This window comes from Delphinapterus leucas, chromosome 16 (genome assembly GCF_059928025.1).
Source record: "Delphinapterus leucas isolate spDelLeu-1000000601 "Yukka" chromosome 16, BTC_Dleu_Yukka2, whole genome shotgun sequence".
In the NCBI taxonomy this organism is placed as follows: domain Eukaryota; kingdom Metazoa; phylum Chordata; class Mammalia; order Artiodactyla; family Monodontidae; genus Delphinapterus; species Delphinapterus leucas.
Genome location: NC_143144.1, coordinates 57,772,301 through 57,800,171, shown reverse-complemented (window position 1 = coordinate 57,800,171; position 27,871 = coordinate 57,772,301). Strand labels below are relative to the sequence as shown.

The following is a 27,871-nucleotide window of genomic DNA, read 5'->3' as shown; positions in this document are numbered from 1 at the left end:
GCCATTATCAACTGCCACCTAGAACAAAACTCAGCACTTCAGTGGAAGACAACAGAATCCAGAGTCTTCAATGCATCCCTTACAATGTCCAGTATAAAATATAAAAATTAATAGACACACAAAGAAGCAGGAATATGTGACTCACTGTCAGTAATAGTGTCATGTTGAGCTATACTGAAACCTGAGGCAAAGGAAAAATCAGAAATAATGATCATGTTTATATTTAAAATTTTGATATTTTATTTATCATGGATTTTTACAGTAATTTTGATTTTAAAAACATTAATTCATATAGTATTTATCTTGATTACTAAGTTTTTTGACATCCCTTTAAATTTTGCATTCAAGGTAAATATGTCATTCTCACCCCAGTCCTAGTCCTGAAGCCAACAAAGGATAGAAAACAGAATCATAAAAATACTCAATACGTTTCTTGAAAAGGCATTTAAAAGATGAAAGAAGGAACAAAGAAAAGACAGGACAAATAGAAAACAAATAGCAAGATAACAGACTGATAAACTTAAACCAAACCATACTAATAATCACATTATATGTAAGTTGTCTTAACATACAATCTGACAATTTAGTCTGGCAGAGATTGTCAGTCTGCATAAAAAATTAGATCCAACTACATGCTGCCTACCAAAAAATGCACTATAAATATGAAGACAGAAGTAGGTTAAATATAAAAGAATGGAAAATTACATATGTAGGGGAGGTAAAATTTCTCCTCAACCCTCTTAGGATTTCTGGCTAGGACTGACGTAAAACAGATTAATAGGAGAAAAGCATACAAGTTTTATTTAGTAATTTTTCACATGTGCATGGGAGCTCCCACGAGAAAAATGAAGACCCAGAGAAATGGCAGGGCCTAAGCGCGTATATACTAGGTTCAACAAATTGCGGCAATTGTGGAAAAGTAAACTGTTTGGGGAGACTAAAGAAAGATAAGAATTATTTTAACGAAGTCTATTTGTACAGATTTCTCTCTGCCTGGACTCCTCATGTCTGGTAATAAGAATGTTTCTTTTCTCCTGGTATAAGGAGGGTGTTTTACATGTGGGAGTTTCACGCCTGCTTTCAGGAAGAAAAGGGAAGGTCAGAGCACCCTTCTTGCAGGCACCTGCTGTTTTTTCAAGTGCCTTTAGCTCAAAATAATCAATATACCAAAGTGGCACGTTTTGGGGTGGCATGTCCTGAACTCCTTCACGTGCCGTGTTAACGCTAATCAGAAGAAAGCTGTAGTAGCTGTACTATTCTCAGACAAAGTAGACTCAGTGCAATAAATATCGCCAAAGATCAGTTCATAATGGTATGGGGTTAATACACTGAGAGAACATAACAATCATAAATGTTTATGCATCAAAATAAAATGAGCTTCAAAATAACATGAAGTAAAAGATGACAACTACAAGGAGAAACAGACAAATCCACAATTATGATTAGAGAGTTCAATACCACTCTCTCAATATCTGATATAATAACTTCACAGAAAACCATTAAGGATATAGAAAACTTGAATGCTGCTATCAACCAACTTAACCTAATTGACATTTATAGATCCCTCAACTCAACAAAAGAAGAATCCATATTCTTTTCAAGTACATATGGAACATTCGCCAAGACAGAACATACCCTAGACCATCAATAGATGTAAAAGTATTCAAATCACACAAAGCATATTCTCTGACCAAATGGAATTGAAATAGAAACCAATAACAGAAAGATACATGGAAATCCTCCAAATGTCTGGAAATTAATAACACACTTCTAAATAACTCACGGGTCAAAAAAATCAAAACAAAAGTTAGAAAGCATTTTGAACTAATTAAAAATGAAAAGACAACACATCAAAAGTTGTGGGTGCTGAGAAGCAGTACCTTGGGGGAAATTTATAGCAGTAAACTCCTTTGTTAGAAAAGACAAGAAGTCTCAAATCAATGGGTCAGTTTCGGCCTTAAGAAACTATAAAAAAAAAGAGCAAATTAAAACCAAAGTAAACAGAAGAAAAGAAAGAGTGAATATCAGTGTAGAAATTGGTGAAATAAAAACCAGGCAACCAATGAAAATTGATGAAACCAACAGCTGTTTCTTTGAGAAAATCAGTAAAATCCTTGGTGTGACCTGAATCCCTCTAAATTTATTGAACAGAATAGAGTCCAGAAATATATCCACACATATATGGTCAATTGATTTGAGACAAATGTGTCAAAGTAATTCAGTGATGAAAAGATATTTTTTCAGCAAATGATGTTAGAAAAACTGCACATCTATATGCAAAAAAAAATCTGAACCCTTCTCTCACACCACCTACAAAAATCAACTCAAAGTGGATCATCAACCTAAACGCAAATCCTAAAACTATAAAACTTCTGGAAGAAAACACAAGATAAAATCTTCGTTTCTATCAATAGACAGTACACAAAGAAGCACAAAGATTTCTGTTCTTCAAAAGTCAGCATAAAGAGAATGAAAAGACAAAGCCACAGATTGGCAAAAATAATAATAATAATGCAAAACAGATATCTGATAAAGAATTTGTATCTAAATACATAAAGAAACCATATAAATAATAATAAGAAAAATGATCCAATTTAAAAATGGGCAAATGATTTGAATGCTTTACCAGAGAAGAGATACAGATGGCACATAAGCACATGAAAAGAAGTTCAACATCATTAGTCCATTTTCCAGGAAAATGGAAATTAAAACCACAATGAGATGCCACCATATACCTACTTGAATGGCTAAAGTTAGAAAAGGATAATATCAAGTGCTAAGGAGGCTACAGAGCAGCTAAAACTCTTAGTATTGCTAGAGGGAATGTAAAATCGTCCATGCACTTTAGAAAAACAGTTCAGCAGTATAATATAAACTTAAACATACACTTACCATACAGCCCAGCCACCCCAGTCCTAGGTGTTTACCCAAGTGAAATAAAAATTTATGTTGACATCAAAACCTGGACATAATTACAAACAGATAAACTGAATTACATCAAAACTGAAAACTTTTGTGCTACAAGTGATACCATTAAGAGAGTGAAAAGAAACCACATAACGGGAGGACATTTTTGCAAATCTTATATCTAAAAAGAGACTTGTATGCATAATATATAACAAACACGACTCAATAATAAAAAGACAATTTTAAAACAGGCAAAGAATCTGCATAAACATTTCCCCAAGAAAATGGTCAAAAATCACATGAAAAGATGTTGAACATCATTAGTCTCAGTATCAAATCAAAATCACAATGAGCTATCACTTCACACCCACTAGGATGGCTAAATTATAATAGACAATAAAAGTGTTGGTGAAGATATGGGGAAACTAGGACGTTGATGTTGCTGGCAGGAATGAAAACTACTAGTAACAGAAGTGAGTACGTAAACAGCAGCATATCTATTTGATGGAATTTATTCAACCACTGAAATTCATGCTCAGGAAATGTTTGACAGAGAGAAACATGGTGAGTGAAAATAGCAGGGTAAAGAGTGCGCAGCCAGAATGATCTCAACTGTGGGCTGCAGAGATGCCTGCAGAGGGGCTGTGTGCTGTAGATGGGGGGCTGGAAAGTCTGGGGCTTAAGGTGGGCTGGGAGGGGTGGGCGGTGAAGGGGGGGTGGAGAGTGATAACTCGCTTTGTCTGCAGGTGGTGGAGGCATTATTGGCCCCTGCCTTGCCCCAGGTGGCGCTCAAACTGCTGTACCCCAGCCAGTCCTCGAAAGTCATCCCCTGCTGGGCTGTGCTCAAAGCTCGCAGGTGGCACCAGGGCACTAAGGGGTGGCTTGGGTGGGAATTTCATCCCTTCCATTATCTTCATCAGCTCCCCCCACCTTCAGCCACTACACATACAATTTAAGAGACTAGCAAACACAGGTTCAAAACAAAGACCCTGATGTGCACCCCTATCCCCAAAATGGATTGAGAACCCTTATAAAGAAAGTCCAGCGGTGGTACTCTGGGGGTAACTGCGTCCTTCTGCAGGTTGCCTCTCCTCTCAAGGAGCTGAGGGAAACCGGTGACAGAAGGGCAGCTCCCACCCAGAACTGCAGCTCAGCAAGGAAAGCCAGAGCGTGGGGAAGAGCCCAGCGGGGCGCCGGGAAACCTGCGTTCTGATCCTAACTCGGCCCCTCAGCAAGTTATTTCTTCTCTCTGGGCGTCAGTTTCCTCTTCTGTAAATGGAGACTTTCCTAGTACCTCGGTGGGGCGTGGCTTGAGCTAAGGCAGGTTGCAGGGCCGGAAGCAGCAAGTGCCTCTGACGGCTGCCTGCAAAGTCCCCCACACTGCGGGCCTCGGTGCTCTCCTTGTTGACGGGAGGAATGTGGCCACCGCCCGGCAGGAGTCAAAGCGCAGGACTCAGGGTTCGCTGGGCCCGGCCTCCGAGAGGAAGCAAACCAAACAACAGGCAGAGGCGTAAGCCAAGCAGAGGCGGGGCGGGCTTCCAGTCCCTCCCCGGGCGTCACGTGGGCGGTCACGTGGCCACACCCGGAAGCGCGCCCGCGGGCTCCTGGCAGGCTGGCCGGTGTCTGCGTACTACGCGGTACGTGGGCCTCCCGCACTGTCGGAGGGCCTCGGTAGTCGGTGGGGCTTACTCCGGGACCCCGGCGCTTCCCTCCCGGAAGTGGGGGCGTCTCCACCTCCAGCCTCACCCACCCGGCGTGGGGCCGTGGGCCCGTCGCCTCACCTCTCGGAGCCAGAGTTACTGCAGCTACGAAGTGGGGCAGTAGTCACAAGCCGGGCCTTCTTCCCAGGGTATCTGTGAGGTTCGGGGGACTTGGGGGTGAAACTGCTGCATAAATTGTAAAGTGCAGGGCAAACTGGAAGGCTGCCATTCGGCGGGCGCGTCCTGCAGGTCTTCACTCCTGCGTCCTCCAGCCCATCAGGGGCAAGGACGAGGCTGTGAGGGTGTGGGCTGCTTGCAGGCAGGGGCGGCGGCCATAGGGGCAGTTTGCTGGGAGGATGGCGAATATGGGCGTGGGGGCGTTTCCCCCGCTTGCCCCGGCGCCATCTGGGGCTCCAGTGAGTCCTGTGTTCCCTCAGAGCATAAATAATCAGAAAATAATATAATCAGATAATAATAATCAGAAAATAACACCGGTGAGGTTCTCTTTCCAGCAACCTTGTGGAATAAAAGTAGAACCTAACGTCCTCTAAAGAGCATTTCCATTCTTCTGGGAATATGGCGTTAAGGTCAATCATGCCGGTGATGTAGTGAGTGTCATGTTGCACGAGATGCTGAGCCCCTAACAGCCCTTTCTTGTGTCTTGTTTGTTTACAATGTTTGGTTTCCTAATTAAGCTAAAGCTTTATATTGTTCCTGCTTTTTATCATCAAAATATGAGTGATTCTGAAACCAGTTTAGTTCACCTGTTATTTGAGGAGGGGAAGCTGGGAAGTAAGAATAACGAGCCCCCACCCCACCTCTGTGTAAGAAAGTTTGCTAGGGGTGTGTCTGCCTGGTTACTCCCAGGCTCTCACTAGAACCCTGGAGGGAGGTAGAGCCAGAGGGTGAGGCTCAGAGAGGTTTAAGTGTCTTGGCAAAGACAAAACTAGAACTGGGTCTCCCCTGCCTGTTGTATTGCTTTACTGCCATTCATTGCATTACCCTAGGATACCTCCTCTCTTCCCCAGGACTGCTTTTCTGTCTCCCTGGGATGTGCTATGCTGTTTCCCAATAGTCACTCATAGCAGGCTTCCCGGGGCTGCTCAGGGTGGGTTTGCTGACCACACCATGGCTCAGAGTGACCCACGGGGAAGTGAGAGTGCTCAGAAGGAAACAGTAGGTGAGAATTAATGTTTGTGGACACGTGCTATGGCCAAAGAACTGTGCTTGCCGGGTTCGTGTTCTCCATTGTGGGAGGGCAGGGGTGGGCAGAATGTGGGGCACTTGGACACCTCCTGGCCGAGGGGAGTATGTTCTGAGCAGAAGGCCTTAGAGCCAGATACAGACCTTTGACCACTCCGTCCTTCACCAGCTTGTCCACTCCTGGGAACAGGCAGCAGCTGGAACAAGAGCCTCTGCTTGCCCTCATGACCTCCCTGTTTTAAGCAGGACCTGGGATGCTATGCTGCTCTCCATGAACTGGTCACTGAGTCTGTCTACCGCAGCCCTTTCTGAATCTTTGGCTGTCTGGAAGCTCCGCTGTGCTCCTTTCCAAGGTAGATGATCCTGCCTGAGATGGAGGCAGGCAGCACCCACCCTGGGGCTACTCGGGCTCTGGGAGGTGGGCAGGGTGAGGTAGGCAGTAGACTGAGCTCTCGCTGGCTGTGCAGAGTCATCTCATCTCCATCCCCTGTCCCAGCTCTGCATCCTGGTGTCAACTTTGCCTGTTCTGTCCTTCCTCCCTTGCATCCAGGAGGTCATCATGGCCTACCAAGTCTCTAAGCTACACCTCTTGAATCAGCCTCTTCCTCCTCTGGCCTCCACCAAGGACTGGACCCACATTACCCCGCACCAGGACAATAGCCTCCGTAACCTTGACCCCACCCATCCATGATCCACACCCTTACCAGCCTACGGGGGCTCCCTGCTGTTCACAGCCTCCATTCTACAGCCCACTGTTCTCCAGCCCATGCACTCCCTTCCTGTCAAGCCCACCTGCCCTCGTCCAGCAACCTTTCCTTCACACTCCATTGCTCTCCCAGTCTCTGCCTAGTGTTTAGCAATTCCATGGGAATAGGATACATTCTTTGTTTTTCACTGTGCTGGAAACACCCATCAAGCTAGGTTCTCTGAGTTAAAGTTGATAAACCAACTAGAGATTTGGGAGGAATTCGGTAAGTACCACTAAGCTGGTCACGTAGGGGATCCTGAAGAATGTTACTGAGTCTGAGACCTCGAGATGCTATGATCCTGTTGAGGAAACTGGACATCCACCATGGAAGAGTTAGAACAGAGCTTCCTCATCATTATCACGTCCTAGCACGTGGGTGATGCATTCGTATCTGTGTGACATGCTGAGGTATAGGAGAAGGTTTGAAGCCCTTGAATGGAGCAAGCAGCTGGCCTGACAGCTCTGGCTTCACCAGGCATGGTCAGGCTTCCCTAAGCGCTGAGAAGATCGATGTCTTGCTGCACCTCACAGGCCCAAGGCCCAGCATGGGAAGCTCTGGATTAAGAATCTACCAGTTGGTGAATATGAAAACACATTGTATATAGTCAAGCATTATAATGTGTGGCACAGAGGGTACGTGTGTGGGTGCTGGGGAAGGAGGTCCGGAAGGGCAGGAGATACTGGTGGAGGTGGCTGAGGAAGCAGCAGCTAAGCAGGAGTGAGAATGAGCCGTGGCCAAGGTCACATAGCCTTTGTGTCCACCAGAGCAGGAGGAACTTGTGAATCAAACTCCTGTAATACTGAACCCCCTGCCTGTGGGCTTTGAAGCTCGTCCTCTGGAGCTATCTGTGACTTGAGGAGAAGCACATTGTTTCTGGACTTCCTGGAGGGAGATGCACCAGCCACCCTCCATTCCAGACCAGGCCCTGACTGCCTGTCCCCCTTGTACAGTTGACCCCGTGCTCAGATCAAGAGCTGGGTCCTTCCTTGCCTTTGGTCCCAGTAGGCTGGTGGTGGGTCTGATGCTGTGTTTAGAGAGGCCGGATAACACAGGAAAGAGCCCCAGCCTGGCATTAGACAGGCCTGGGTTTGGATCCCACTTCTGTCACTTAAAAATAGGAGTAACTGAAGATTCCTGCTTAGCCCGGTTGCTGTGAGGGGGCCGCAGAGTAACACCAGGAAGGCCCTCGTGGTGCCTGACACACAGTAAAGGCCAGTAGGTGTTGGCGGGATTATGATCCTCTTCATTACCCAGGCCAAGCCTATGGGTGTGGGGCTGGGAGGTGACCTTGACCTTGCTTCTCCCTGGCAGATGAAGTGCGTCTTGGTGGCCACAGAGGGCGCGGACGTCCTCTTCTACTGGATGGACGAGGAGTTTGAAGAGAGTCTGCGGCTGAAGTTTGGGCAGTCGGAGAATGAGGGAGAAGGGGTGAGTGCAGGGTAGGAAGGACGGATGGGAGGGAACAACCCAGAACTACCAGGAGGCAGGAGAGCCTGTCCACCCGTCCTGGCCCAGCCAGAGGGGTGAACACGGCATTGTGTGTGGTCCGGCGCCCCTCACTCCTGAGCACGCTTAGAGGTCAGCCCTTGATGCTCTCCAGTGACCCACCCCCACCCTATGAAGAAATTTTCATTTCCTTCATGACTAATGATTTTGAGCATCTTCTCATGTACTTATTTGCTATCTTTATGTCTTCTTTAATGAAATGTCTGTTCAAATCTTTTTGCCTAGTTTTCATTGGGTTGATTGTTTCTTATTATTCCTACTGAGTTTTGAGAGTTTCCTAGATATGGATATGTCCTTTTGTAGATCTATGTTGTGCAAATATTTTCTTTCAGTCTGTGTCTTGTCTTCGCATCTACTTCACAGTACCTTTCAAAAAGCAGAAGTTTTTAATTTTGATAACTCCATGTTTTCCATTTTTTGCTTTTATGGATCACACTTTTTGTGTCATATCTAAGAAATCTTTGCCCAACCCAAGATCACAAAGAGTTTTCCCCACATATTCTTCTGGAAGTTTTATAGTTTTAGGTTTTATATTCAGTCTAATGATCCATTTTGAATTTTGGTATGTGGTGTAAAGTATAAAGTTTATTTTTTTGCATATGGATATCCATTTTAACGCTTTAATATCACAACTCAGAGACAGTTGTCATTTTCACTTAGATAATTTCTGCTCTACATTCTAAAGGAGTAATTTATTTTGAATTTTTTTCCAGATTAATTTTGGATTAAAAACTTTTGTATTGGGGATGCAGTAGACAGTCCTTGCGTTTCTGCAGCCACACAGACTGGTTGCCTCTCAGTGCCCTTCCTGCTCCAGTGAGCCTGGTCATCAGCCGGACCAACTCCACATCAGCAAGTTAATTCACCTCGACATCGCTGATACTCTTTAGGAATGATACGACATATCAGAGATCATAGACATCTAAGCGGTCTTATTTAAGCTAAAAAACAGGTCTATCTGTTAGGCTCTTTTATTTTCTAGCAGTCAATATGTATAATTTTTTAATTTAAGAATTTTAAAGTATTTTAGTTCTTAAACCACTATATCAACTTGGTCAATTTAAGAGGCAAACTATTTGATAGTGTTTCTCTTCTCTTTATTAAAAACCTCATAAAGGAACAAACTCCTGACTTTTCAGTTCCTAAATGACTAAAGAAAAAAAGTCTTCCAAGTTTTATTTTTCAAGTATCCAACACTTTTTTTTCCTGATCCTATGGATAATGTGAACTAATTGTAGAAAATTTGGGAAATAACAGAGGAATAGTTTTTAAATGACCCATAATTCTACTACCCTGAGCTATTAGCTCTTCAATATATTTTCTTTGGCTCTTTATCGTTTATAAATAGTTGGGATCATACCACACTTACAATTTTATTTCCTGGTTTTTTTTTTCACTTGCCATTATAGGAAAAGCATTATTCCATTTTGTTAAATATTCTCAAAAGCATAAATCTTAATGGAAACATTATATTCAATATATGAATAAATGTAGCATCATTTATTTAACCATTTCCCCAGTAATGGACATGTATATTGCTTTCAGTTTGCTATAGCTATTGCTGTAGGGAACATTTGTGCTTGAATTTTATCCCACATCTCATTATTTCCTTAGGATAAATTCCTAAAAGTAGAATCATCGATTCAAAAGTCATTCAAAGATACTGTACCACTTTATAATCGCACCAAGTAATATAGGAGAATTCTCTTTACACTCTAGCTACACAAAGATTATAATTTCCCTCTAACCAAAAGAATTCTTGCTACACCTGTATCCCTACAGAAAGAGCTACTACTTTTAAAGTGAGTTGCTATACACCATCTAGGTTTTTAAGTGACATTTCTATTAATATAATTGGTTCGTGATGGTTCAAGAATATTGTCATACATGAATAATTCAACCAACGTTTGCCTATGTGAAGGGATATTCATTCAACGAATACTAATCAAGAATGGACTGTTTACAGAGAACATAGCAACGTGACCCTGCACTTGTGGAATTCAGAGTCTAAAGAAAATGAGCCAGGTGGCAAATAAACAGCATGGGTTTATTTCACAGGTGTGGGGTGGGCAGGCTGGGGTGGTGTGGCCTGGGGGTGGTCAGGAGAGGAGCTGCCTGAGTGGGGACCTGTCGCAGGTGACTGACAGCCTCCGCAGCAGTGGACACGGCGCTGGGCTCCTAAATGTTGAGTCTGTGGGAGGAAACGACACCCCTCGTGACGCGGACCCCCTTGTATTTTAAGTGCCGCACAGTACCCCTGGCTGCTTGCCTGTTCTTCTGAAGGCAAGGTCTTACTCAGCTCCTTGTGTACAAGTTAAAATTAGGACTCCGCTTCCTCCCTGTTTCAGTCAAGGCTCCTGAGATCAGCATGGGGAAGGTCAGCTGTCTCCTCCTATCTTTTCATTCCAGTGTTGAGAACTTGAGTTATTACCATTCCCTTGGCTTTATCCCATTTTTATTCCCAGACCTTCAGCAAATTTGTCCAGTTTCTTTTTGGTTTTGTCTGTTTGTTCTGTTTCTTATTTGGAGGTCAGAGAGAATGGATGAGTGAAGAGATTATAAAAGTAAAGGCATTCTTGTTACTGAAATAGGGAAAGTACAGAAAGATGTAAAAACTGGGGGGAAAGATCATTCCTGATCCTTCTCTTCAGAAGCAGTAACTTTAATAGTGTGAATTTCTCATTGGTTTTTCAATACCTTGTTTTTTTTATCATTTGAAAATACAGAGCATTCACAACCATTTTTTTAAACATTACATTGTATCATAGGAATTTTCCATGTCAAGTGCTATATATTCTCCCATCATTCAGATGTACTGTTGTTTATTTAACTCTTTCCCTGGTACTGGACATTTACATTCTTTCCAGTTGCTTCTACTATAAATTACGCTGTAAGGAACATTTTTGTGCATGTATCTCTGCCTCATCTCTGATTATTTTCCTTAGGATACATTCCCCAAAGGGAACTTAACTGCAACAAAGGGCATGGACTTTGGTACACATACTGAACTTTCTTAGAGTTGGCCAGCTCTCTATTAAATGCCCCAAACATTCCTCTGTGGAAATGTGGCCTAATTCCTTAACGTTTCCTTCTAGAATCACAGCCTGAGCAGCACAATTAGCTGCCTGGCCCTTCCCAGCCTTCCTAACTACTACCCAAGTGTCTCCCTGTCAGGACAGTGATAGCCTCCCAGGTGGGTCTAAAACTATGGAGCCCTTGATGGCAAGGCCTGGGTCTTGTCCATTCCCTTGTCCCAGGGTCTGGCACACTAAGCAGTATTATTCTCTATCCCCTCTTGCAGCTTCCCGCCCTGGAGGACCAGCTCAGCACCCTCCTGGCCCCAGTCATTATCTCCTCTATGACGATGCTGGAGAAGCTCTCAGACACATACACCTGCTTCTCGACGGAAAATGGCAACTATCTGTACGTCCTTCACCTGGTGAGCGTGTGGCCCTGGGGCCCGAGTTCCTCTTCCCTCAGCTCCTTGGGCAGTCCACACGCCTCCTCCTCATCTTGAACCTCAGACTCTTTTAGAAGGCAGAAGCTACATCTTAACAAAATCCCCTGGGATATGAGCCCCCTCACTGTCCCCATCGATCGGGGAGGTGAGGGGGTCCCCTGGGGCTGGCTGACACCCACTGACCGCTGTGCCTGCAGTTCGGAGAGTGCCTGTTCATTGCCATCAATGGAGACCACACCGAGGGCGAGGGGGACCTGCGGCAGAAGCTGTGCGTGCTCAAGTACCTTTTCGAGGTGCACTTCGGGCTGGTTACCATGGACGGCCAGCTCATCCGAAAGGAGTGAGTCCCCTGGGTGCTGTGCTGAGCCGCTCTCAAGGCCAGGCGGTGTGCACCCAGCCTCAGTGAAGCTGCCTGTCACACTCTGCCCCTGGCCTCTTCCTGGGTCTCTCTAGCTGGCTGTTGTCGTATGTGTGTGTGTGAGAGAGGTTGAGAAATGAGGCGATCTGCTCAGGCGCCCACCTCTTGGTTCCATGCCCATCCCACTTGGCTCTACAGAGAGGGCAGAGCCCGACACGCCCCCTCTGTGCTATGTGGGCTCCCGCAGGGGTCTGGTCATGTCACGTGAGCTTGCCTGGCGCTGGCGGTGATGTCAGGCTGCTCCTTTGGCTGAAGCTGGGGACAGCCGGCTTTTTTATGGGTCTCCCCTGCTCTGCCCCCCAGGCTGCGGCCCCCAGACCTGGGGCAGCGTGTACAGGTGTGGGAGCACTTCCAGAGCCTGCTGTGGACCTACGGCCGCCTGCGGCAGCAGGAGCAGTGTTTCGCTGTGGAGGTGACTGCTGGGTGTGGGAGTCCTCGGGCCACAGAGATGTCAGGTCAGAGGGGCCGGGCAGCGTTAAGACCATGTTTTGACACCACCCTCCCCTCCATGAGTGAGGGCACAGGCAGCCCCTCAAGCCCATGCATTTCTGAGGGTTGCTCTTACTGGCCACATGCTGGGCTGGGCACTCTGATGGGCCTCCCTATCTTAACACAGCTAGATTTTGGATAAAACAGACTTTTTAATGCAGTTTTTGGGCTCTCAGTAAATTATGGAAATCTCTGAAGATAGCCCCCTCCACTCTGATCACCTCCCAAATTATATTGAGCTGAAACTAGAGTGGAAAGTAGTGAAAAATAAGCAGCACTAAAGGCAAGATTGCCTGAGTACAGATGACGGTACCAACACTACAACCAGAAAACTAAGCCTTAGGCCAACAGCGACAGGAGAGCTGAGCCTGCAACTCCTACTTAAGCCCAGACCTGAAGAGTAAGGTGGTCGTCAGCAGCACCCCCTTGCTCCTTGTATAGACAAACACAGATTCTCTCTAAATCGGTGATTCTCACACTCCGTGTGCATCAGAATCGTCTGGAGGACTTGTTAGATATAGGTTTCTGGGCCTCACTTTTCTCATTCACTGTGGGGGTCAAGGGTGGGAGGCTCTACAATGTGCATTTCTAACTAGCTCCCAGGTGATGCTGGTTATGCTGGTCTGGGAGCTACATGTTGAAAGCCGTTGATTTTGAGGACAGATTAAGCGCAAACAAATACGAGCTCACAGTTTAACAGTCAGATGCACAAGAGAATAAGCCACCATGAGTAGGAGTCGGGGAAATCAATCACCAACAGATGTAGATCCCAAGGAGCTTGATACACTAGAATTTTTAGGTACAGGACATAAAGCAACCAGGAAATATTTGAAGACATAAAAGCTAGGGAGAAACTCCATATAGATGTTTTAGAAGTGAAAACATAATTGTTAAAATGAAAACCTTAAGAGATGGGTTAAATAATAGATGAGACATAGCTGGAAAGAGAATTAGTGAACAGGGAAATAGATCTGAAGGAATTCATTTTCACACCCCACTCATTCACTCTTCCAGTAAACTTATAGTACCTCCCATATGATAAGAGGTGTGCCAGGCCCTGGGAATACAGAGATGAGTAAAGTCTCTGCCCTTGAGGGGAAATCAGCCATTCATATGCACTAAAAACAATAAAGTATACTGGGTGCTGCCAGGTTGGGGTTCTCAAAATCCATGGTGGCACAGAGGTTGGCGTGGTCAGCTCCTTCTGAGGCATCAGCAAAAGGCTTCTTGTAGGAGGTGACCTAATGCAGTTAAGATAAAAGCCACAGTCCTTACCAAACCTATCAGGCCCTGTATGATCCACCACTGCCTGTCTTGCCCCAGCCTCATCTCATGCCTCTCTTGTCCTTACTCACCATGCACTGGCCACCCGGGACTTCTTTCCATTTCCGGGGCACTGTGTGTTCAACTCTGTCCAGTGTGGTAGTCATTAGCTACATGTCTCTGTTGAATATTTGAAGTATAGTTAGTCCAAATTGAGTTATGCTATACCTGTAAAATATACACTGGATATTGATGACTTAGGACAAAAAAGGAATGTCAAATGCAAAAACAAAAAAGAATGTCAGATAGGATTCTTAACTATCCCATTAATAACGCTTTTATACCTTATGCTGAAATGATAATATTTTAGATGTTAGGTTAAATCAATTATTTAAATTAATTTCACTTATTTCTTTTTACTTTTTAATGTAGTTACTAGAAAATTTTAAATTACGTGTAGGGGTTGCCTTTGTAATCAGTTAGGCAGCACTGCTCCAAACTCTGTCTCCACCTCAGGGCCTTTGCATGTGCTCTTTCCTCAGCTTGCGGCATTCGCCCCTCCCTCCTTCTCTGACGGGGTTTCTTGTTCTCTAGATATCAGTTTAAAGGTCACCTCCTCAGGGACATTTTCTTTGAACACCCTACACACTTAGGTCTCTGCTCTTCTTCTCTAGTCCAATACTGTATATTTCCTACACAGCAGTTGTTAGCACTTATTTTATCTCTTTCTCTGCATATTGTCTGTCTCATCCACTAGAGTAGTGATCACACTAAGCCCTAAGCCCCAGAAGGGCAGACTCTGTGCTGGTCCGAGCCTCCCTGTTCCCAAGCATCTGGCACGTGGTGTGTGCTCACTGTGGCCTGAGTGAATGTATTGCCAGCCTGGGGCTGGAGCAGGAGGTGTGGGGGTGATGTGACTTCCTCTCCCTGCCCGCATGCCCAGGCTGTGGAGCGGCTGATCCACCCTCAGCTATGTGAACTGTGCATCGAGGTGCTGGAGCGGCACATCGTCCAGGCCGTCAACTCCAGCCCTGGGCGGGCCGGCGAGGAGGCCCTACACGCCTTCCTGCTCGTGCACTCCAAGCTGCTGGCTTTCTACTCCAGGTGAGCCCAAGGGCCCCAGCATGGGGTGGCCCGGAGGCCCTGGGTCCCCTCACCTTCACCCTTTCTTATTCCCCCTACCTGAAAAGCACCACCTCCTGGGCCAGGGAAACCTTGCAGACCCATCTCTTCCAGGAAGCCTTCTTAAATTCTTCAGTTCTTCTCCCCCTCTCAGCTCACTTCCTTCTCTGAATTATTTCTTCCTGGAACACTGTCTCAGAATCTTAATTTAGGGTTTTCTGATATGCTGTTACTCGTCCCTGGTGGTTTTCCACTGGTAATTTTTATTTTTCAACACAACCAAGTTTTATTTTTTAAATGGATGAGTTAACTAATTTTGTACATACCTTGTCTTTCTCCAGAAAGGATGAAGTCAGTGGGCACATTTGTAAACTCCTTGAGGGCAGGGATCATGCTCCAGACTCCCTTAACTTACTTGCCCCTGTCCACTGCCACCTGTGGGCTGGGAGCAGCGGGCACATGCTGACCTGCTGCCTGTTCTCTCCGCAGCCACAGCGCCGGCTCCCTGCGCCCAGCCAACCTCCTTGCCCTCATCCTTCTGGTGCAGGACCTCTACCCCAGCGAGAGCACGGCAGAGGACAGCGACACCCAGGTCTTGGGGCAGCTCTCTGGGCAGCAGGAGGCCTTCAGGAAGGCGACTTGGAAAACCAGTCTGGAGAGTGCTGGGCAGGCTGCTGGGGAGACTGTGGTTTCCAAGTCACAGTCCTGGGCATGTGGTTGGGCATGACTTTTTTCCAGCTGCTTTCAGATGTAAGGGGAATTCTAGAATGCATGTAGTTTAGTGGGTTAAAAGTGCAGATTTTTGGAGTCCCAAAAATAGTCCCAACATAGTCCCAACTTTACCACTAAGCTGTTTGCTGTGCAAGTACTTACCCCATCTGAACCTCGATTCCCTTATCTGTGGAATGGGACAATGATGGCATCTACCTCTCAGGGTCGTCATGAGGAATAAAGGAAGCAGTTTACCTAGAGCTCAGCAGTGCCTGGGGTGTAGTGAACACTCTCAGTAAGTGCTGGCAGTCGTTTGGGTGCCAATGTGTCAGACTTTCTGGAATTTCTAAAATTGAAACATCCCTGGAAAGTGAGGGCGCACACCCAGGGCTGCACAGTGGAGTGTGCGCAGGGGCTGGCAGCCCCCGCCCCCCAGGGCTGCGCTGTGAAGTGCAGGAGGCAGAGGAGCCAGGCAGGCAGCTCTAACTAGCATCCCCGGACCTGTTGCAGCCTTCCCCACAGAGGCCCCTCCGCAGCCAGAGCATCCCCGTGCAGCAGGCCTGGAACTCTTGTTCTGCAGACCCGACCAGGAGTTCTGCAGGGACTGTATGTGCTATGTTCTGGGGAGGGGTGGGAGGGAGGGGGGAGGGGTGGGAGGGAGGGGGGAGGGGTGGGAGGGAGGGGGAGGGGAGGGGGAGGGAAGGGGAGGGGAGGGGAGGGTTGGCCTCTCCCCAGAGAACAGGGACCAGGGTCGAGCCCCCGGGAGAGCCTCTCTGAGCCCTCAACCCAGCTGCCCCTTCTCCCTCCCAGGAGACAGACAGCCTCTCCCTCCCTGAGGAGTATTTCACACCAGCTCCTTCCCCGGGGGAGCAGAGTTCAGGTGAGACCTGGAGAGGAAGAGGGGCACAGGACAGGGACCTGGAGAAGGCAAGGCGGATAGGCAGCCCTGGGAGAATCTGTCTTAGGGTTCAGTGGATCCCGACGCCCTGTAAGGGTCCAGGCACAGACACCCAAATTCCTAGAGCCCAGGACACTGTGTGCAGCAAACCCTCTGTCTACCCTTCCGGCTCCAGCTTGAATTCAAGGACTGTTAAGGCCACTCAAATGATCCCTAAAATTTTTTATGACAAGTTGATTTCATTTAAAAATTCATCTCTCATATATGTGCTCTTTGCCTTCTCTTTCTTTTTTATAATTAATAAGTAATCAAATAATTAAGTAATCATTTTATTTCTAGTACAGTGATTTAAAATATAAATATTCAGTCTATATGGTTTATAGCTTACATGCTTTTCCAAAGTATGTGGGTAAACAATAAAAAGAAACGAAAAATATTGGAAATATTATTAACAAAACAAAAAAGGAGCCTGGGACCCCTGAGACCATGTGCCAGTTCATCCCTGCTTGTCCATTTCTCTGTGGCTGGGATCATAACTGTCCTGGGTTCTCTAAGCTCTCCACGAGCCCAAAACGTCAAAAAGCACTACTTTAGGGTAATGGCTGAAGTTCCATTTTCTTCTCACTGCTCCCTTCCCTCATTCCTCCTCCTGGCCCCTTTCTCTCAGTAGTTTTTTCATGCCTCAAAGCTGTAAATAATGCCTGTTCCACAGTGCACGGAACTCACAGCTTACAAATGGGTGGAGTTGCATTCATCCATTCGTAAGTCAGGTGTTTGAAACACAGACACAGGCTTCCCCAGAGAAACATGATTATAAATGATAGTTATTTGCAATGAAATATACGAGAGAGCACTGTTATTACAAGCCTACAATATTTCAAATATGCGGTTGGTTCAGCTGGTTTTTGTGAGCTGACCTAGGAAAGGAAATCTAGTTCAGTTCCCAGCACATAGTAGATACTCAGTTAAAGTTTGCTGATTGACTAAATAAATGGGGAACTGTAGACAGTGTGTGCTGCCTCCCAGTGAAGAGGCACTGTTATAGCCAGGGAGGGGCCTGAAGGGTTAGGGAGGGCAGAAACAAGGAGGGGATTGGGGGCCGAGGAGGGGGTTGAGGGACACCCCCCCACCGCCAGGTACACGTGCAGGAGCTCCTCCCCACAGCCCACTGGGGCAGCAGGGAGCCTCTCTTCCCCGGCCCAGGCTGCTCTAGCTCTGGTACCTCTGAGCTTGCCCTGCACTCACCAGCTTGGGATAGGATGAGAAGGGGAAGTCTCCCCAGCTCACACTAACGTGCTGTGAGCTGCTGATGACGTGGGGCCATCTCTGCTCCATCCTCCCCTGCTGACAGGCTGTTGGGCCAGTATTTACATTTTGCCATTATTTATGTTGTTATGTTAATACCTATGGCCTGCAGGTAGCACAGTCTGGCTGGATGGGGGTACCCCCCCCACTGATGATCCCCATGTCCAGGTGAGTTTCTCCTGGGGGGCTCGGGGGTGGGGGGGTTTGGCCGGGGCACCAGCTGATCTGAGATGCTGCAGTGAGCACTGGAGACTCTGAGGGCTTCTCCTGGGGTGACTCTCCAGCCAACGCTGGCCTTCCTCGTGCCCTCTCACGGCTGGCCAGCCAATGCAGGGGTGGGGGGAGTGGTGGATGAGGGTGACCACCTCCCTCCCCTCCCCCTCCCCCAGACACCTGGCCTCAACTCCTGAGAAATCCCCACCCTCACTGTTCTTGGGAGTGAAAGTCCAACTTAATTTTTAATGTTTTCTAAAATGATAAATGCGTTCATTGTAGAAAAATTGGGATAAACAAAAGTAAAATATGGAAAAGGAAAAAAAATCACTCTCAAATCCCAGCCCCAGATGTTAACTACTATTAAGATTTTGGAGTGTTTCCTTCTAGTCTTCATTATTCTTTCTGTTTTTGAGCATTTTCCCATTAACTAGGCACTCCTCAGCAGTGTGGTTCTTAACAAGACTGTTGAGAGTGCATTGCATGCGTATGTTGTTATTTATTTAGCAAATTCCTGGAACAACCAGTGTGTTGTATGGAGTCTTCTGCTGTTATCGTAAGACTACAGTGACTTCCTTATAGAGAAGTTTTTGTGGCATCCCTAATGATTTCCTTAATTCTCTGCTTTTGCCCGTAAAGACTTTGTTACTCAGAGCCCTCGTAAGGCTGGAGTCTTGCTTGTTTAGCCCTGTTATGCCCCACTTGCCCCCCTGGAATGACTGTCGGGATGTCCTGAAGGTGGTGAAATGACAGGTGTTAATCAGCTTTAAATGCTTCTTGTACAGAAAGCTGTAGAGGAGCCGCCTCCCCTCCATGCCACCCCACGCCGGCTGCTTTTCCCACCTTTCTCGTCCCTTCTTACCACCCGCTACCCCCGTGTGGTATCCAGTCCTGACTCCCGGCAGAAGGGCCCCGAGGATGTTGAGAGAGAGAGGGGCAGCAGGACAGGAGCTGCCAGGGCAGCCGCAGCAGAGCGCAGGGATTTAGGAACTGGGATTTCTTGGGGCTAGAAAAGCTTATGCCTCGTGGTTCACAGGGAGGATGGCAAGTGGGCAGCCGTGGGTGGACCCGATGTGGGGAGGAGGCCAGCCGGCTGCTCACCCCTTCCCGCTGACAGCTCCTCTTCCTCCGCAGATGGCTGAGGACACCCTCCAGACGCTGGTCCCTCGCTCCCCAGGACCCTCCAGCCCCAGAAGGATTTTCCTGGATGCCACCGTGAAAGAGAGCTACTGCCCCATGGTGCCCCACACCATGTACTGCCTGCCGCTGTGGCCAGGCATCAACATGGTGCTCCTGACCAAGGTACGAGCACCCCTGCCTGCCCTGGCAACGCCCTAGCCTAGATGCCCGCCCCACGGCTGCCCCTGTCTGCCCTGCCCTGCTCTCCTAACCTTAGAGCCCCAGTACGGCCCTGGCCCTGGCCCTGTACCAGCTGCTGGATGGGTTTTCTCTACTGGAGAAGAAGCTGAAGGAGGGGCAGGAGGCCGGGAGTGCCCTGCGGTCCCACCCCCTCATGGGGGACCTACGCCAGAGGATGGACAAGTTTGTCAAGAATCGAGGTGGGCAAGAGCTTCAGGTGAGACGCAAGCCCTGGACACCACACCTTAGGGAGAGGGGGCAGGGCCCATTCTGTCCACACCAGGTGAGGGGCCCAGGCTCTGGGCCCTGCCCCACCCCACCGTGGGCTTGTGATCCTTGTTTCCCCCATTAGGAAACAGAAACAGAAACTTACAGCAGTGGCACTTGACATTTCCAAAACGTTCTTGTGTGACGAGTTATAGCTCCCATTTTTCAGATGAGGAAACCCGGGCTCAGATAGATGGTGATTTGGCCAAAGTTACTGGACTGGTGAGCAGTGGAGCCAGAGCCCAACTCGAGGGCTCAGCGACGGCCACTGGTCTGCCCGCCACACCCCTCACCACCTGGCTGGTCTCAGACGTGCAGGACACAGGGAGGCCGCTGCACGCACAGGGGGCGTAGAACCCAGGTTGGGAGATGAGGCCAAGACCCTGGGACAGTGCGCAAGCAGAGCAGGAAACGGGGCACAGCCCAGGCCGGAGCCTGCGGGGGGAGCTCTCAAGGGTAGAACACTGGGCTGAGATCTGAGGCCACTCGTGTAGCTGGCAGGGCTCAAGGAACTGAGATTCGTTGTGCACGGAGTTTGCACTGGTCTGAAAACGAGCAGAGGGATTAGAAGAGGCAGAGCAGGCAACTGAAGCCCAGACGCAAATTACCAGTCAGTCCGCAGCGCTCAGCATCTCTCCATGCCCAGCACACTCCAGTGAGCACGTGTTAGGATGCAAAGCTCCCCTGAGGGGCATCAGCACCCCAGCTCTTGCCTGTGTCCGCCCCTCCCTTGAGGCGCCTACCTGTCACTCTGGCATCATTGGTTTACGGTATCTGCCAGCGAGGCAGTGAGCCTGGTACTTGGCACACAGAGACTGCTCTTTAAATACACGCCTGCTCAATGAGTAGCCTGGTGTACAGTGGGGTGCAGGGTGCTGGGGACCTGCCAGAGACCTAGCTTGGCTGTGGATGGCAGGTGTGTGCTGGGCCTAAATAAGCCATGGAGGCAGGGGACCTTTTGGAGCCTTTCAGAGCACAATGTAGGGTGTCCCCTGGACCTCGCTGTGGGAATGTTGTCAGGAAGCTGCCTGTCACCTGTCCTCCTTACAGAGCACCTGGCTGGAGTTCAAGACCAAGGCCTTCTCCAGAAGTGAGCCCGGATCATCCTGGCAGTGAGTGGTGGGCTCTGAGGTCAAGGGGGGAGTCGTTTGGACAGAGGAGCAAGTTTCCTCCAGGCCCAGAGGGAGAGGATGCTCAGGAAGGCGCTTCTGAGGGCAGAGGGGGTCCTGGGAGGGCGGGTCCAGCCCACGGATGCTGAGGGGAGGCTGGGAGCAGAAAGGACAGATTGAGGAGCAGGGCCTGAGGGCCCGACACGGCCAGCAGAGGCCCGGCTCCAGCACGGACTCAGTGTGTGACCTCGGGCAAGTCACTGCCCCTTGTTTCTCCATAAAATAAACCATGAGGTTGGATGAGGTTCTAAGTGCTCAGAGCACACACTGGGGGGAAACTGGGAAGCTGCCTCCTGGCTCAGTGAGGGCCAGGGTGTGGGGCATCAGCTGTGCTGTACGCCAGTCCAGGAGGAGGGTGATCACAGGGGATGGGGTACCATCCTGGGCGTGCCCTCCTAGGGCCCTTCCGGCTGTGACATCTCACCTCTCTGTGCCCAGGCTGCTCCAGGCATGCGGGAGGCTGAAGAGGCAGCTTTGCGCCATCTACCGGCTCAGCTTCCTGACCACGGCTCCGGGCCGGGGAGGCCCCTCCCTGCCCCAGCACCTGCAGGACCAGGTCCAGACGCTCATGCAGTAAGTGTCGGTGTGGCCCCTCGGCGGCCAGGGCAGGAGCTGGGGCGCACCTGACCCCAGCCCTGTTCCCCCTGCTTCCTCGGCAGAGAAAAGCTGGCAGACTGGAAGGACTTCCTGTTGGTGAAGAGCAGGAGGAATGTCACCATGGTGTCATATCCTGATGGCTGGCCCTGAGGAGGCCTTTCGGGACTACCTGCCTCCTCCACCCACTCACTTGAAGGGCTGCGGCTTTGGGGAGAAAGAGCATATATTTCACCACCTCAGCTTCCTTTCTCTGAAGAAAAATGATAGGAGGTAGTGTCCCAGGGGCCTTGTCTGTAGGAACACTCCACAGCTGGGATTTCAGAAATTCCTGCTCTCCCACGGTTACTTCTGAGAGCCCTGGGGATCGTTTATGTCGGTGTTGTCCAGCCAGCTAAGTGGCAGTGGGTCTCCCACGAGGGGCAGGGGCCTGGGGTTGGGTAGGTTTGAGTGGCCACGTCCTCCTTCTTAGAGGTCACAGTACACAGTGGCACGTGAAGGCTCTGAGAAGGCCTGCAGTAAATGTGTTTATTTGTCCCCATTTGAAAAGCCACCTCCAAGACTTACCCTTTTATTACAGAACTAATTTTACCAAATACTGATTTTCCCTGGAACTTTATATGAAACAGCTTTTTCTGTATTAAAATCTCTAAAGGGTGTGGCCTCCTGTCTCTGGAGACTTCGGTCTTCAGTGCACAGGTGAGAAGGCCTTGCTAGCCACCAGCCACTGCCCTTCCTCTCAGATGGGAACGTTCCAGCCTCTGGAGATGAAGTGTAGAGGTGAACAGGATCACGGTGAGGCGGGTGGGTGGGCGGCCAGCTAGCCTCACTCTTCAGCTCTATAGCTCTGCTCTCATACCAGCCGCAGCATGTGTATCATTTAAACTCATCCCGCATGAAAACGGTAAAACATGAACATACCATGTTCCTGTTGGGACCAGAACTCCCTGCATTAATTGTGCCAGAGCCAAGGATCTGTTGTACTTGCATCTTAGACCTTCTCAGGGTTCGGGATTCGACGGTAAAGAGAGACCTGGGAAAGGGGGGGATCCTGGGGGCGGGTGGCGGGCCTCGCTGGAAGCCTAGGTCGAGGACAGAGGAGCTCCCTCCCTGGTTCTGGCTTAACAAGCACCTTAACTCAGACCCTCACCTACCTGGAAGACTTCCCCGGCCTGGTGCATTTCATCTACGTGGACCGCACCACCGGCCAGATGGTGGCCCCTTCCCTCAGCAGCACTGAAAGGACTTCATCAGAGCTGGGCAGGGGGCCCCTGGCCACCTTCGTCAGAACCAAGGTAACCTGGCCTGGCCTGGGCCCTCTCCTCACGCATCAGATGGGCGTGCTGGCCCCTGCCCAGAGGACTAGCCCCCGCCCTCGGCTCCCAGGAGGCTCTGAGCACCCCCGCCAGAACCCTTCATGGCACTCTTCCTGGTGTCCGCACCCAGCTTTTCAGGCTCCTAAGAATAGTTGCCCATCTTCGTCACCCCAGGTTGCCGGTCGACACTCAGGGCCACCTTCCCGGGTGTGTCAATGTGCCTGGAGCAGCAGAGTCTGGGCAGCGAGTTCAGGGGAGGAAATGGCCAGGGCCTAACTCAGTGCCTGGCATAAATAAGTGCCCGATAAGTGTTGGCTGAGTTCACTAAAACAGAAAGAAGACACACGGGTTAATCAACTTGAGTATCAGAATGTAAAAGTAGGTGGTTTCTACGAAGGAAACAGTCTCTAGGGGTCCTTTTCTTTGATTCATCTTCATAGCAAACTAGTATTTTTGGTGGGGAGAACAGAGGACCTCTGCCACCTTCTGAAAAACTATACATTTTCATATACATTGTGTATACAAATAAGGTGTATAATAATGGTTAAAATCCTGACAAAAGGCCCGTTGGAGACCCGGCTCTGCCCCTCACTAGCTGTGTAGCTGGGGTATTATGAAGTCTAAGTTTCAGTTTTCTTATCTGTAGAAGAGGATAGTAACTCTAGTGACATCATAGAATTGCTGCAGAGGTGATAAGTGTATGAGATGATGCGTGTAATATACTTAACACAGCGTGTGGCACAGACCGCAGCTGGAGTTGGTTGAGCATTTCCTGGTACCGTCCTTCCCGGCATCTTCATCTCCTTCTGGAGATAGCTGGGGTTATTTGGTACATTTCTTTTCGTTGTTTTTCGTGCGGTTTGTTGTAGTTGAGATCATCCTGTGTAAGCAGTGTGTTTACCACATTTTCACTTCACTTTATATCTGGTGCATTTCCTCATGTCATTAATTCTTTATCAACGTGATTATCATCAGCTCCACGATAGTCCATCACGTGAACATAACGTCATGTACTTAGTTGAACGCTTAGATTGTTCCCAGGCTCTTGCGGTTGTAAGTAATTCTGCGGCACATGCCTCTGGGCGTACATCCTTGTCCTCGTCTCTGATTATTTTCTCAATATGGAATCCCAGAAATGGAATTACAAAGGCAAATGGAAGGAGTGTTTTTAAGGTTATTGATACATGTTGTCGAATTGCTTTCCTGAAAAACAGAGCAAACCCGTGTATTTGTTTGCAGGTTTCATTAGACATTGTGTTGTGGGCAGGTTTGGAGTAGCTCCTGTATGCCTGCCGCTAAGCTTTTTCTAAGCTCTTTGGTGAGAGTGTAGCAGGCCTTTCCAGGCCCTGGGAGGTGGGGGAGCAGAGCTGCCCCTGCTGCCAGCTTCCCTAGGGCAGTTCACAGGCAGCGTCAGAAGTCCTTGAATTAGGCAGGAGAATCTCGCGGAGGGGATCTGAGGCACGTTGTCCCTTGGTCACTGTGTTCCCATCGGTGCCCTTGGTGAGCCCTCGTTCAGACTTCGCCCTGGAGCAGAGGACGTTCCTGGACCAGGGCACTCTGTGCGTTCAAACACTTTTCCAGCAACTTTCTGGCATAGAGCCTGTGCCAGAAATCCTCAGTCCTGAGGGGCCCAGGTGAGTGGCTGGCCCTCAACAGCAGGAGGGTTCCAGGGGGCCACCCCCTCGTCTTCTCTTAAGTCCCCGGCTCTGTTCTGGCCTGAAAGATGAATCTACTCTTTATGGCTTGTGTGTATAGTAAAGGTACATAAAGTGTTTATACGTATATTTTGTCGTCACAGTAACTGGAGGGGTGGGTAGTCCATCCATGCATCTATCCATCATCCATTTATTATTAAGCTCCTGCTTTGAGCCAAGGCTGGGCCCGGACACTAAGGAAGAAGATGAGCAGGAGAGGCCCCTGGCCTTCCAGGAGCTCCTCCTCTGAGTGCTTTTCTCCCCCTCGGGATTTGAGAACCTGAGCCCAGCCCCTGCCGTGGAGAGAGGGCCGCCTCACAGGCTGCAGAGATGAGCACTGTCTCCTCTCCCCAGGTCTGGTCTCTGATCCATCTGGCGCGCAGATACCTGCAGAAGGGCTACACCACGCTGCTGTCCCGCGAGGGGGACTTCTACTGCTCCTATTTCCTGTGGTTCGAGAACGAGATGGTGGGTGTGGCCAGCCCAGGGCAGGGCAGTCCTGAAATGCTTTCTTTCCCTGTGACTCTTGGATCCTTTTCTCCTGGATTCTGTTCAGTCTGTGTCTCCAGCTCTTCTTGTCCCTGGTGGAGCTGACAGCTAAGCCCAGCTGGTTGGCACCCAGAACTCAGGTCCCGTTTGCGCTCAGGCCCCTCCACCCATTCTCTGAAAATCTCATGCCATTGATCAAGGCAGCATCCAGGTGACATGTGAACAGACGTGCGCCCCGCGTGAGCAAGGCCGCCCAGCCCGCGCTTCCTCAGTGGTGCTTCGGTGTGGTCAGCTGCACTTACAGGGCCCGGCTCCCTGTTCCCATTGTAGAGGCTGATAAAGCGAAGCTCAGAGCGGTTAACCAGCCTGCCCGGGGCAAGGCTAGCAGGAAGGCTCAGATCTCTTGCCTCCGGCCGTGTTGGCCAAACCTCACCGTTGCTGCAGTATGAGCACAGGTCACAGGAGTTTATTATCTGTGTCCTCCCACCCCCTCTCGCTGTTGCTCTGCCTCACTGTCTCGCTCTGTGTCTCCCCTCTTTCCTCTGCTTTCGTTTCCTTTTTCTCTTTTTGTTTCCTCCTCACTTGTCACCCTTGGCCATCATTCCAGCTCTGAGGGCCATTGCTTCTCCCTCCCACGTTCCCTTGGCCCCCCGTCCTGTTCTCTCCCCTGCTCGTGCCCTGCCCTCTCTCTGCCCCTGTCAGCGAGCCCTCCTGCCCCCCTTCCTGCACGGCGCAGTGCAGCCATCGGGGTCTCTCACTCTGTTCTCACGGCCTCACATCCACAGAGCCCGTGTGATGGTCGGAGCGGGTGTCACTGACCCCATTTTGCAGATGGAGATGCTGACACCCTGAGGTCAGACACCATGGCCAGGGCCACTGAGGTCCTAGGTGATGATGTCAGAACCCAGGCTCGGCTCTCCTGACCTGCAGGCTCCCATCTTTGCTCTGTGCCTGCCTCAGGCGCCCAGGATATGGGTGTGACCATCACCTTAGCTTCTAGGGAGGGACAGGGCTCCGTGTGTGTGTGTGTGTGTGTGTGTGTGTGTGTGTGTGTGTGTGTGTGTGTGTGTGTGTGTGTGTGTGGTTAGCCCCACAGGGCGGTAGGCTGTGGTGCGGGGAGACCCAGGTGTGAAGTCTGGCTGCAACTGGGCCGCCACCAAGTCCTCCTCCTCCCCCGTGGGGCAGGCGCGGTGAGCACAGCGCCACAGGAGCCCCGTGAGGGCGTCTGGCACACAGTGGGAGCCCAACAGAGCTTGAGTCCCTTCCCCGCCATGTCCTGCCCTGGGAATACCTGTTGCTTTCAGAGAGAGACTTGGCCTTTGGTAACGCTTTGTTCTTCATGACACGTCCCCGGGTCGTCCTCCCTCACGTGTGCCTGTCACTGACCCAGGTCCACTGGTTGATGGGAATGAGAGCTACCAGGTGCCGGGCACGACACTCGGAACTTTACATCCATGTCTAATGTTCTTTGGGAGTTTATTCTTATTCCTGCTTCACAGGTGAGAAGACAAGGTAAAAAGAGGCCAGTGCATTTTCCCAGCACAAGGCACACGCCAAGCAGGGCTGAGCCCGGCCTCAGACCGAGTGTCTGGCTCAAGCCCATGCTCTTCCCCCCACACCCACCGCCTCCCCACTCAAGACGCCCTGCTTCCTTCCCCAGGGGTACAAACTCCAGATCATCGAGGTGCCTGTCCTGTCCGATGACTCGGCTCCTGTCGGCATGCTGGGAGGAGACTACTACAGGTGATGCCGATCCAGAAGGCCCTGGGCACAGAGGGGAACAGACGATGGGCGATCAGTGCCATTCCCCACAGAGTGTGCAGCCTGTCCTTCAGGAATGTCCCCCTGAGCCTGTCTCGCCTTGTTAGAAGCTCCTCACAGCCAGGCATTCAGCGAGAGGAAGAGAGTGGGGCGCTTGTTGGGGTTCTTGCCCTTCTTCCTGGTGGCACATCGAGGCAGCATTTGCAGGCATCTCTGCTGGGCTCCTGAAGACCTTCTCTGACGGCTCTGTGTGCCCCATAGATGGGGCCCTGCCATCTAGTGGACCCCATTCCAGGATCAGGAACCCAGAGGGTTGGGCCGTGGCAGCCTGGGGCTGAACCTTGTAAGGTTGGGTCAGCGAGGGGCAGGGAAGGCCTCTGGCCCGGTGCCGGGGCCTAGTGAGGTGACTTTGTACCTGTGCAGTGCCGGGAAGGCCCCTTGGCCTGGCTCCCTCCTGAATCCTGTCCTCCTTCCCCCTCCCTCCCCCAGGAAGCTCCTGCGCTACTACAGCAAGGGCCACCCAGCTGAGGCTGTCAGGTGCCGTGAGCTGCTGACCCTCCACCTGTCGGTCATCCCCACGGACGTGCTGGTGCAGCAGGCCGGTGAGCTGGCCCGGCGCCTGGGCGAGGCCTCCCGTGTCCCCCTGCTCTAGGCCAGGGTGGGCTGCCCCTGTGCATCTGCCCGTGCACCTGTTCTCCAGGCCCACCTGGCTTGCAGACATCCCCATGGTGAGAGCCTCCTCCTATGCACGGCAGCCTCCTGAGGATGGCACAGTCCCCAGGGCGGCCCTAGAGTTTCTTAAAGAAACTCCACTTAGACCAGTCTCCACTCCGGGTAACGAGCAAACCCCCAAATCCTTCCCTCTGAAGGGAGAGGAGGGCCAGAGGGTTTCTTTGGTCTCCTTAGAACAGCAGTGGCTGTGAGCTTAGACCCAAGACAGCCCCTCTTTTGGATCTGCCTCTCCGTTTACCCCTAGGAGACAGAGGAAGTCGCCACAGCCTGTGGGTGTCTTCTGTTCTCAGAATAGAGAAAGCTTCCCAGGAAGCTGTTTCCCTCCCCAGGTCAAAGGAGCTCTCCTGGCTGGGTTGAACTCCAGCTCTGCCACGCCCCCTCTGCGGCTCTGGGCAGGTTTCCCCACCTCTCAGCCTGTCTCCCCACATTCAGAGTGATGGCACCCGTCTCTCAGGATGGTCGTGGGGCTGCCGGCTGTGGCAGCCACTCAATAAATGCTGGTTATGGTTATTGTTACTGTTCAAGCCCCTGGCCCTTCGCGGTGGC

General features: G+C 50.0%; 1 protein-coding gene across 3 annotated transcripts; it reads left to right on the top strand.

The window, feature by feature from the left end:
• Positions 1-6,051: 6,051 nt before the first annotated feature.
• On the top strand, positions 6,052-27,849 carry HPS1 (HPS1 biogenesis of lysosomal organelles complex 3 subunit 1). Of its 3 annotated transcripts, XM_089897993.1 has the most exons (20): positions 6,083-6,163; positions 7,034-7,136; positions 7,871-7,987; positions 11,367-11,504; positions 11,723-11,865; positions 12,247-12,355; positions 14,639-14,799; positions 15,307-15,409; positions 16,039-16,134; positions 16,339-16,408; positions 17,844-17,899; positions 19,079-19,246; positions 19,341-19,520; positions 20,621-20,682; positions 21,178-21,312; positions 21,399-21,464; positions 22,484-22,628; positions 24,698-24,811; positions 26,493-26,575; positions 27,083-27,849. In XM_089897993.1, the coding sequence occupies exons 2-20, from the start codon at positions 7,104-7,106 to the stop codon at positions 27,243-27,245; spliced, it is 2,142 nt and encodes a 713-aa protein (XP_089754119.1). In that variant the 5' UTR covers positions 6,083-6,163; positions 7,034-7,103; the 3' UTR covers positions 27,246-27,849. The 3 variants fall into 3 exon arrangements, with proteins under 3 accessions (XP_089754120.1, XP_089754119.1, XP_089754121.1); XM_089897994.1 differs by lacking the exon at positions 7,034-7,136 and having other exon boundaries at positions 6,052-6,163; XM_089897995.1 differs by lacking the exon at positions 19,341-19,520.
• Positions 27,850-27,871: the final 22 nt, after the last annotated feature.

What these genes read in the sequence shown, in the direction of transcription:
- HPS1 (XM_089897993.1), top strand. Translation starts at nt 7,104, where the DNA reads ATGGGAAGCTCTGGATTAAGAATCTACCAGTTG. An exon ending in GATTAAGAATCTACCAGTTG is followed by an intron (nt 7,137 to 7,870) that starts GTGAATATGAAA and finishes TCTCCCTGGCAG; the next exon opens with ATGAAGTGCGTCTTGGTGGC. An exon ending in CTGCTGGCTTTCTACTCCAG is followed by an intron (nt 14,800 to 15,306) that starts GTGAGCCCAAGG and finishes TTCTCTCCGCAG; the next exon opens with CCACAGCGCCGGCTCCCTGC.